Source organism: Oncorhynchus nerka, linkage group LG21, assembly GCF_034236695.1.
Source record: "Oncorhynchus nerka isolate Pitt River linkage group LG21, Oner_Uvic_2.0, whole genome shotgun sequence".
Lineage (NCBI taxonomy): Eukaryota > Metazoa > Chordata > Actinopteri > Salmoniformes > Salmonidae > Oncorhynchus > Oncorhynchus nerka.
The window spans coordinates 5,167,816-5,179,745 of record NC_088416.1 but is presented as its reverse complement, the minus strand read 5'-3'; the positions used below and the strand labels follow the sequence as shown (position 1 = coordinate 5,179,745).

General features: G+C 41.5%; 1 protein-coding gene across 1 annotated transcript; it reads right to left on the bottom strand.

Moving 5' to 3' along the window:
• Positions 1–587: 587 nt before the first annotated feature.
• On the bottom strand, positions 588–11,903 carry LOC115103703 (intraflagellar transport protein 56). The gene is made up of 18 exons (XM_029624579.2): positions 11,450–11,903; positions 10,956–11,102; positions 10,610–10,702; positions 8,804–8,918; positions 8,659–8,708; positions 3,993–4,138; positions 3,376–3,547; positions 3,152–3,226; positions 2,963–3,065; positions 2,807–2,862; positions 2,644–2,697; positions 2,406–2,469; positions 2,190–2,278; positions 1,907–1,990; positions 1,736–1,805; positions 1,467–1,573; positions 1,155–1,288; positions 588–836 (listed from the first exon to the last, which is right to left on the bottom strand). Exons 1-18 carry the CDS (start codon positions 11,450–11,452, stop codon positions 722–724), a joined length of 1,677 nt encoding a protein of 558 aa, XP_029480439.2. The 5' UTR covers positions 11,453–11,903; the 3' UTR covers positions 588–721.
• Positions 11,904–11,930: the final 27 nt, after the last annotated feature.

Below are 11,930 nucleotides of genomic sequence, written 5' to 3'. Positions count from 1 at the left end.
TCTTATGTCATCCATTCAGTCAGTGCTGAAATGCTGAATTGTGGGTTTTTCCACAATGACCTAGCTACACACACAGTACATCTCAAACTGAACCAAATAAGCCAGTTGGGTGACTCTGAGTTACCGTCATGGGCACTGACGACGCAACACAAGCAAACATTGGTGGACACCTGTTGAAATTGATTTTTTTTGTTGCGTTCAATTATTTTGTAGAGACACTGCTTCCTTTAATTTAGATGATTAAGAAGTGTATTAGCAATAGGGTATTTTGGACTTCAAAAGACAGTACATGTACCATTTCATTCAAATGTATGCCTATTTGTGTCAGTTTGCCCACAAAAAAACAACAACATCATGACAGAAATAGTGAATGTATATAGAACAAACAATAGAGAGAAAAAGGTCAACAACCCTTTATAAAGAGAACACTGTTTAATACTTGTATCAGCATCATTTGAGTAATACAAAATAAACATTTGAATACAATTGATTGGCGAGATGGTACAGAATTATATACATTGCAAATAAAACATGTATTACATGATATAAATACTGTGACACATGTACAATAAAGCACATCAATACACATTGTGCATGACTCATGAGAACATGTTATTTTATAGATTTTCATTAGTAAAGTATCTGATAAAAAAAATGCACATGTAAACCACATATATAATGTAATAAGTGTATTATGTGAGTTAAGCACGTTATGACATTGCTATGTCAGAGGAACCCTGTTGTCTTTGGCCCATTTCCTCAGAGCTCTGATAATGTACTCCACCTGGGGGTTCTGTGTGCTCCTCAACAGGGGCAGCACCTCCTTCAAGGTTTCCCTGTGGAACCACAGACAATGGTTCTTAGTGATGGGAAGTTAGGAACAGGTCATATTGTACAATGGCAATTTTTTCATAACATTACCATCATGGTTGTTGATAAAGTAAAAAAATGTAAGTGCCTGAATCACAAAAGTCACACTTTACCGTGCAATGCAAATTACTCAAGGTACAAAAATGATGTGCCAAAACATCTCTGTGGAGGACATGATTTTCATATTTGATGTGTTGTGGACTGTGTAGGGGACAAATCTTTAACACAGACAAGTGTTGGTATCAAAATTGGACTTAAGACTAAGAAACTTAGCCAATACTTACTTTGGCTCTCTGCCTGCCAGAATGAGCTGGAAGATTCCGACACAAGCCCCTCTCTTGCCCTCCCAGTAGTTGGAGTCGGGATCCAGTTTCTCCAGAGTATCGAATGCTTTGGCTGCCCAGTAGAACTGACCCATCTGAAAGCACAGACCGACAGAGCAACATTTAATTGCAATGAATATTGAGAAAGCTTGGCCTTTGCTAATCTCGTCCCCAGTCTATTGTGGAGGAAGTCTGGTGCGGGAGATTAAGCCATTGCTGACTTGTGGTTAGCCTGGAAACTAAGTTAGTAGAGAGAATAGTAGTGAGCCTCACCTTATAGCAGTCATTGGCAATGAGTTGTAGGAGGCTGAAGGAGTCTGGCGAAGCCCCCATCTTCAGATACAGCTCCCAGGCTAGCCGGCCTTTCTGGTTCATGATGTCTGAGCGAGAGGAGAGACAACACTATTTAGAAAATATATTTATTCAAATTAACTAGTCATATTTTGTTTCTTAGATCATGCATGTAGATATCGTATTGATGTAAAAGGTATTGAAATTGTATTGACGAAAAATGGATAATGTATTTCAGACTGGATACATACAGCAGCGAGTCAGCCAGCTCAGGTATACATAGTCAGTCTTCATCTTCTCACCCTGGATCAGCAGAAATATCTGAGTCCAATATAAAAGAATGTTACAACATGAATTTTGAACTGATTCAATACACTACTCATGCAAGCAGAAAAGCATTTTTCTATGTTGACAGGATGTACCTCCTCTGCTTCTTTGTAGTTGCCCAAGGCAGCTTTGGCCTGGGCATAGTTGAAATTGAACATATCCTCGGTATAGAAGTAACTCTGTTAATGACAAACCAAAAATAAACAAACAGAAATAATGCTCGCCTCCTTTTCCCACGTATACATGTTATTTCCACACCAATCCATAAATATGTCAAGCACTCAAATGCAAAGGAAAAGAAAAATGATTGCGTATGTGTGTGGAAACATGCCTACGTGGTGTACTGTCCTAGTGCTACATGCTTTGGGCCATGCAAACCTTGACTGAGTTGAGGTAGATGAGAACGTCTTCAAACTGCCTCAGAAGGAAGAAACAGGAAGCCATACACTGTCTTCCAGGTATCGTGTCTGAGGAGAGCGAGATACAGACATTGAGACAAAGACGCACATGCTCACTCACACGCAGACATACACACACACACGCTAACTCCTAGCTTCTTGGTTGAATCGCTTTAGATTCATTCATTCACATTACCGCATTCGCTGGCTGAGCCTCCGACCAGCTGGAAGAACTGTTGAGCGATCTTCAGGTGATCCCTCTGCAGCAGAGATACCGGCAGGGACGAGGAGGGAACAGAGACTGCTCGTCAGTCAGATTTCATATCAGTGATGATCTTACTAAACCAGGTTTATAAGACATTCCTAATCTACTCAGACATTTCTACTGTGTGGTCCTAGGGGGTTTTCGGGTAGTTTGTCAAACACTTACTCACCGATCCAATTTCTTGACCCAAAGCAGCATTCACCACTCCTTTCAAAATGTACTCCTTAAATAAATAGATTGTGTTAAGACACTGCATGTACGCTATTAAGGCTTTAGTCTTAAAACAGCGAGACTTCCTCTCATGACACCTGATAATGTGAAACTATTACTACCTGTGGTGTGGTTGGCTCCAAGTCTTTTATGAGGGTGTAAGCCTCTTGAACATCATCTGAAACATAAAGATGCACATTACTGATGACAAAATAGCCATTCAACTTTTCAATGTAAGGATTAGGATTCAAAGACAACCACCAATGGCTAAGACCCACCTTGTCTGAGGTAGTAGATGACCAGGTTCAACCGAGCCTCAGAGATGACATCAATCAACGGGGGCAGCACCTGCAACGCACCCTCCCCACCACGAAACACCACCTGGGGTTAGGAGGTCAAAGGTTATAGAGCATGGGGTCACTGTCATGCAAACACAGTCACACAACAGAGGTGGTGGAACGGCTTACCAGGTTATGCCGGATAAGCTCCTTAGCAAACTCAAAGGAGCAGGAGGAGATGTCTATGAGGTTCTTTAACTCAGCCTGAGAGAGAAAAGAACAAATTGAACCACATTATTTATTGCTGTACATGACAAGTGTAGGCATAAACATCGACTGTGGATGTCAGGCAAACACGCGTGTAGATGCATGGCAGTCTGTTTTGACCGTTGACGCATACGGAGTTGCTTTACCTCGGCTGCCTTGCCGTTGTACAGCCTGAAGTGGTTGCAGGCCTTGAGGTTGAGAGCGATGGTGGATTCAGGAATACTCTGCAGATACACAGCCAACACCTCTTGGGAAACATCATAGTAGTCCAACTTGTAGTAGCACAGCGCTACGTACACGTTAAGAGCCAGGAAATCTCTGGGGTTAAAAGAAAAATCAGTAAATATGGTAAAACATGCAATAGCTAGTCCCACAGCTCACATTGCATTCTTGAATAGAAGTCCTTGTGCATCTTTCTCTCTTGCTTTTTGACTGCACCGTCCAATATAATACACCATCTTTCTCCACTGCAAAATAACTACAGACGTCTCCCTCCATCTTCTTGTCTCGGTCTCAACACAATGAAATGTGTCCTTCCAATTTTCTAATACTTCATCCTAAATATATGGCGTATAGTATGTTTACTGTATATAGTTATTAGAATTTACAGTATAATTGACACCGACTCATTCAGACAATCCACAATACCCATTGGTACTAGTGGGACCACTGTAATCTGGCATATGAGGGATTTGTGGGACTATGCTCTTGCCTATCAGTGATTTTGATGAAGGGACATGGGAGAAAGGTTCAGTATAAGTACCTATTCTGTAGCAGGATGCGTTTGTAGATGTCGATGGCCTCCTGGTAGTGTGACCTCATGTAGTGGATGGAGGCCAGGCTCAGCTGGTCCTCAGTCACATCCTCCAGGTTCTGGTGGAAACCCATCAGCTTCTTCTCATCGTTGAACTGGGAACAGAGAGGAAAGGCATGGCTGGTTTGGTTGGTTTGCCACCTACAGTGGCATACAGTTGCATTACAAAAAGAGAAAAAGTACACTGAACAAAAATATAAACATGTAAAGTGTTGGTCGCATGTTTCATGAGCTGAAATACAAAATCCCAGAAATGTTCCATATGCACAAATAGCTTATTTTACTCAAATATTGTGTATAAATTTGTTTACATCCCTGTAAGTGAGCATTTGTCCTTTGCCAACACAATCCATCCACCTGACAGATGTGGCATATCAAGAAGCTGATTAAACAGCATGATCATTACACAGGTGCACCTTGTGCTGGGGACAATAAAAGAACACTCTGAAATGTGCAGTTGTGTCACACAACACAATGCCACAGATGTCTAAAGTGTTTGAGGGAGTGAGTAATTGGCGAACTATTGCCAGATAATTGAATGTTAATTTCTCTACTATAAGCCGCCTCCAAATATAATTTTAGAGAATTTGACCGCATGTCCAACCGGCCTCACAAACGTTGTGGGGGTGAGTGGATTGCTGATGTCATCGTTGTGAACAGAGTGCTCCATGGTGGCGGTGGAGTTAGAGTATGGGCAGGCATAAGCTATGGACAATGAACACAATTGCATTTTATAAACGGCAATTTTAATACACAGAGATAATGTGACGAGATCCTGAGGCCCCTTGTTGTGCCATTCATCTGCCGCCATCACCTCATGTTTCATCATGATAATGCATTGACCTATGTCGCAAGGATCTGTACACAATTCCTGAAGCTGAAAATGTCCCAGTTATTCCATGACCTGCATACTCACCAGCCCTTGGTTCTCTCCAGACCTGACTGCCCTTGACCAGCACAAAAACATCCTGTGGCGTTCTGCATTAGCATCGAATAGCCCCTGTGATATGCAACTTTTCAGGGAAGTTAAGAACCAATATACACAGGAAGTTAGGAAAGCTAAGGCTAGCTTTTTCAAGCAGAAATTTGCATCCTGTAGCACAAACTCAAAAAAGTTCTGGGACACTGTAAAGTCCATGCAGAATAAGAGCACCTCCTCCCAGCTGCCCACTGCACAGAGGCTTGGAAACACTGTCACCACCGATAAATCCACTATAATTGAGAATTTCAATAAGCATTTTTCAACGGCTGGCCATGCTTTCCACCTGGCTACCCCTACCCTGGTCAACAGCCCTGCACTTCCCACAGCAACTCGCCCAAGCCTCCCCATTTATTTTTCACCCAAATCCAGATAGCGGATGTTCTGAAAGAGCTGCAAAATCTGGACCCCTACAAATCAGCCGGGCTAGACAATCTGGACCCCCTCTTCTTAAAATGATCTGCCAAAATTGTTGCAACCCCTATTACTAGCCTGTTCAACCTCTCTTTCGTATCGTCTGAGATTCCCAAAGATTGGAAAGCTGCCGCGGTCATCCTCCTCTTCAAAAGGGGGAGACACTCTAGACCAAAACTGCTATAGACCTATATCTATCCTACCCTGCCTTTAAGGTCTTCGAAAGCCTACCGACCATTTCGAATCCCACCGTACCTTCTTCGCTATGCAATCTGGTTTCAGAGCTGGTCATGGATGCACCTCAGCCACGCTCAAGGTCCTAAACGATATCATAACCGCCATCGATAAGAGACATTACTGTGCAGCCGTATTCATCAACCTGGCCAAGGCTTTCGACTCTGTCAATCACCACATTCTTATCAGCAGACTCAACAGCCTTGGTTTCTCAAATGATTGCCTCGCCTGGTTCACCAACTACTTCTCTGATAGAGTTCAGTGTGTCAAATCGGAGGGGCTGTTGTCCGGACCTCTGGCAGTCTCTATGGGGGTGCCACAGGTTCAATTCTGTATACATCAATGATGTCGCTCTTGCTTCTGGTGATTCTCTGATCCACCTCTACGCAGACGACTCCATTCTGTATACTTCCAGCCCTTCTTTGGACACTGTTAACCTCCAGACGAGCTTCAATGCCAAACAACTCTCCTTCCGTGGCCTCCAACTGCTCTTAAATGGAAGTAAAACTAAATGCATGCTCTTCAACCGATCGCTGCCCTCATCTGCCTGCCCGTCCAGCATCACGACTCTGGACAGTTCTGACTTAGGTATTTGTAGTTGTCCACATATTCTAGGTGTCTGGCTAGACTGTAAACTCTCCTTCCAGATTCACATTAAGCATCTCCAATCCAAAATTAAATCTAGAATTGGCTTCCTATTTCGCAACAAAGCATCCTTCACTCATGCTGCCAAACATACCATCGTAAAACTGACTATCCTACCGATCCTCGACTTCAGCGATGTAATGTATAAAATAGCCTCCAACACTACTAAACAAATTGGATGCAGTCTATCACAGTGCCATCCGTTTTGTCACCAAAGCCCCATATACCACCCACCACTGTGACCTGCCAACCTCTTGTTGGCTGGCCCTCACTTCATACTCGTCACCAAACCCACCGGCTCCAGGCCATCTACAAGTCTCTGCTAGGTAAAGCCCCGCCTTATCTCAGCTCACTGGTCACCATAGCAGCACCCACCTGTAGCATGCGCTCCAGCAAGTATATCTCACTGGTCACTCCCAAAGCCAATTCTTCATTTGGCTACCTTTCCTTCCAGTTCTCTGCTGCCAATGACTGGAACGAACTGCAAAAATCAATGAAGCTGGAGACCCATATCTCCCTCACTAGCTTTAAGCACCAGCTGTCAGAGCAGCTCACAGATCACTGCACATAGCCCATCTGTAAACAGCCCATCCAACTACCTCATCCCCATACTGTATTTATTTATTCATTCATCTTGCTCCTTTGCACCCCAGTATCTCTTCTTGCACATTCATATTCTGCACATCTACCATGCCAGTGTTGAATTGCTATATTGTAATTACTTCGCCACCATGGCCTATTTAATGCCTTACCTCCCTGATCTTACCTCATTTGCACTCACTGTATATAGACTTCTTTATTCTACTGTATTTTTGTTTATTCCATGTGTAACTCTGTGTTGTTGTATGTGTCAAACTGCTGTGCTTTATCTTGGCTAGGTCGCAGTTGTAAATCAGAACTTGTTCTCAACTAGCCTACCTGGTTAAATAAAGGTTCAATTAAAAAAATTCAATATATAAATATGTCACCTATGAGCATGTTTGTGATGCTCTGTATCGACATGTACGACAACATGCTCCAGTTCGCACCCATATCCAACAACTTTGCACAGCCATTGAAGAGGAGTGGGACAACATTCCACAGGACACAATCAACAGCCTGATCAACTCTATGCGAAGGAGATGTGTCACGCTGCATGAGGCAAATGGTGGTCACGCCAGATACTGACTGGTTTTCTTATCCACACCCCTACCTTTTTTAATGCATCTGTAACCAACAGATGCATATCTGTATTCCCAGTCATGTTAGGGCCAAATGTATTTATTTCAAATGGCTGATTTCCTTATATGAACTGTAACTCAGTAAAATATTTGAAATTGTTTCATGGTGCATTTATATTTTTGTTCAGTAGAAGTATTGACACTTGGGAATTGTGTAAAACATGATTTTATGCAACCGTTAGAGCTGAGCGATTCATCAAAATGTTGGCTATTTTTCAGTCTTTAAACAGTTCAATTATTTGAATTCCATGTTGTGCTCAATGCGCAGTTTCTCCAGAGATAAATTAAATCAAGACCAAACTGTACGATGTAGTAAAGGGTTGTAGTTTCCAAAAAGGCCAATATTCTACATAATTAACACATTTTCTGTGCTAAACTAACTACAATGACCATAATCCATTGCGTGCCTACTTGTCCGGTCTGAGACGGAGAGAAGAGACAGAAGAACATGCGATCGAGAGGGATAGAGAGCAGTTGCTCCGTGACGTATCTCTACCTGAAAATACATGATCTATGATTGATAATTGGTATTCAGCAGTCATAAAAGTATGCCTTATTTACTTTGAAGAAGTACTAAAATAGTTTTGTCAGACAGCATAGGTAGCAGCTCTATAGTGATGAGACGATGACTTGGAATTAAATAATAAAGTCATCAAATAGACCTAAAATAAATGTAATATACACAACAACTGAAATATTTTATTAAAGTAATGTGAATAAATTATGGTTAATAAGTGATAAACAGTAATGGGCAGTCACTATCATCATGGGACTTACACTAATTGTTTTATTCTGTGTTCTTACAGCACTAAAACCTACATAATGAGTAGCGCATTTAATGTCTAGAAAACAAGTGTTGAAATCAAAAAACGTTATTATTTTGAAATAATCTAACCGAAACTGAACCGACCTAAAGTGGCTGTTCCACTGGATGTCATAAGGTGAAAGCACCAATTTGTAAGTTGCTCTGGATAAGAGCGTCTGCTAAATGACTTAAATGTAATGTAAATGTAAAAAGCTCTAAAATCGCTCAGCACAAGCAACTGTACAGAAGCAAATAAGAAAGACTGATGAGAAATACACATTAACATATTAAAGAATACAGAAAGGTAACAATTCTGACCTTATGAGCCAAGTGGAAGAGCAGGCGATTCTGAAGTGCACACTTTGGAGCTACAGGAAAAAAAGAGGGAATACCTTATCGACTAGGGCAAGAAACAGAAACCGTAGGATGAAAAACTACAAAACATGTTTGCTTTAATACTCACCCTTGTTTGCATCCTCTTCTGCCTCCCTGTAGAGTCCCAGGAAAAACTGAGTGCAGGCCAGATACACCCACACCTCCCCTGGTTTTTCTAACCGGAGTGTCAAGGCCCTGTACTCCTGTCATTGAAATAAATAGACATACACTACCATTCAAAAGTTTGGGGTCACTTAGAAATGTACATGTTTTTGAAAGAAAAGCACATTTCTTTGTCAATTAAAATAACATAAAATTGATCAGAAATAGGGTGTAGACATGGTTAATGTTGTAAATGACTATTGTAGCTGGAAACAGCTGATTTTGAATGGAATATCTACATATGCGTACAGAGACCCATTATCAGCAACCATCACTCATGTGTTCAAATGGCACATTGTGTTAGCTAATCAAAGTTATCATTTTAAAAAGGCTAATTGATCATTAGAAAACCCTTTAGCAATTATGTTAGTACAGCTGAAATCTGTTGTTCTGATTAAAGAAGCAATAAAACGGTCCTTCTTTAGACTAGTTGAGTGTCTGGAGCATCAGCATTTGTGGGTTCGATTACAGGCTCAAAATGGCCAGAAACGAAGTACTTTCTTTTGAAACCCGTCAGTCTATTCTTGTTCTGAGAAATGAAGGCTATTCCATGCGAGAAATTGCCAAGAAACTGGAGATCTCGTACAACGCTGTGTACTACTCCCTTCACAGAACAGCGCAAACTGGCGCTAACCAGAATAGAAAGAAGAGTGGGATGGCCCCGGTGCACAACTGAGCAAGAGGACAAGTACATTAGAGTGTCTAGTTTGAGAAATAGACGACTCACAAGTCCTCAACTGGCAGCTTCATTAAATAGCATCCGCAAAACACCAGTCTCAATGTCAACAGTGAACAGGTGACTCCGGGATGCTGGCCTTCTAGGCAGAGTTCCTCTGTCCAGTGTGTGTTCTTTTGCCCATTTTTCTTTTTATTGGCCAGTCTGAGATATGGCTTTTTCTTTGCAACTTTGCCTAGAAGGCCAGCATCCTGGAGTCGCCTCTTCACTGTTGACGTTGAGACGGGTGTTTTGTGGGTGCTATTTAATGAAGCTGTCAGTTGAGGACTTGTGAGTCGTCTGTTTCTCAAACTAGACACTTATGTACTTGTCCTCTTGCTCAGTTGTGCACCGGGGCCATCCCACTCCTCTTTCTATTCTGGTTAGAGCCAGTTTGCGCTGTTCTGTGAAGGGAGTAGTACACAGCGTTGTACGAGATCTCCAGTTTCTTGGCAATTTCTCGCATGGAATAGCCTTCATTTCTCAGAACAAGAATAGACTGACGAGTTTCAGAAGAAAGTTATTTGTTTCTAGCCATTTTGAGCCTGTAATCAAACCCACAAATGCTCATGCTCCAGATACTTAACTAGTCTAAGGCCAGTTTTATTGTTTCTTTAAATCAGAACAAAAGTTCAGCTGTACTAACATAATTGCAAAAGGGTTCTCTAATGATCAACTAGCCTTTCAAAATCTTAAACTTGGATTAGCTAACACAATGTGCCATTGGAACACAGGAGTGATGGTTGCTGATAATGTGTCTCTGTACGCCTATGTAGATATTCCATTAAAAATCAGCCATTTCCAGCTACAATAGTCATTTACAACATTAACAATGTCTACACTGTATTTCTAATCAATTTGATGTTATTTCAATGAACAAAAAAATGCTTTTCTTTCAGAAACAAGGACATTTCTAAGTGATCCCAAACTTTTGAACAGTAGTGTATGTGTCATATAGAGCATTGTAAAAATGTCTTGTCTTCAGACAAGAATGAAATTGACTGAACACACACCTACCTCCATTGCTCTCTTGTAATCACCCAAGTGAAAGGCACAGTAGCCAATCCAAAGGTCTGCATGCTCCTCTTTTTCTCCAACATCTCGCTGAAACTGGAAGACAAACCAACACATCAACAGTAGGACTCAGTGCTCTCGCTGTCACACGCACACACCTATGCAACTGTAATAAGGAAACAGAAAGACCTTATAGACAGCGCCATATCAAGAATGAGTAAGGAGAATGTTGAGAGGACACAGGACTTTCACAGATCACATATCTTCTGTCACATTTAGTACAGAGTTGCTCATCATTCATTTGCTGATTGCACATGACAGCTAGCTACATGATTTCCTATCTGGCTACCTCTAACAGAGTTTGTGCCCCAAGGTAGTCTCTCTGGTTGAGGTATTCCTCCAGGCGAGGGCTCTTCTTGGCTTTGTTTTTCTTCTTCTTCTCACTGACGCTAGCTGCAGAATCTCCACCTACTGCTGGCTTCACCCGAGACAGAATCTGGATGGAGGTGACAAGGAAGAGAATCCTTATTGTGGACATGACAGCAGACAATTTGTTTACTAAAGCGGGATTCAAACAATATTTGTACATTTGGTAAGATAGACAGTCATGTTTTAATGGATGTCGTGTAACTATCGCAGTTATCCTCTGTTAAACTAGCTAACTGCAATTACTTTAAAATGAACCTCTTCACATATCACAGATCGGTGAAATAGACTTTGGTTTGGTAGCTTGCAAGCGACAATGATTCATCTAGAAAGCTAACTAGCTAACGTTAACTACATAGCAATACTTTTAGCTAACCAACAAGTTACGCAACTAGTATGCTAACTTGTAAGACTTACCATGACGGCACAGCAGTTACTCTTGCATAATGTCACTGTTCAGTATGGAGAAATTGATTATAGCTAGATAACAACACTAACGTAAATTAGCTACACGTTAGCTAACGTTATTACTATTATAAATGTTCTAGCTAGAATTAGCTTAGCTGTCTGGCTGGCTATCTAGCTAACAGTGAACCAACAGATACGAAAACAAAAGACACCTCTTCGCTGTCTAAAATTGTAATCAAAGAATAGCATAGGGTGAACGAAGAGCATCAAACTAGCTAACGTTAGCCACTAGCTAATGGAACATCTGTGATTTCATTGCCGTGTGGGGATTACGCGTGTGTTGCCTAGCAACGTCGTTCATCTTCACTTCAGGATCACATGTTGAAATGTAAATTGAACTCTGGATTTAGCCCCGTTGTCGTGCATGTGTGATAACACCCCCAGAAAATGTAAAGTGCCGCACACAGCATTGAAATACAGTGGTTTCGTT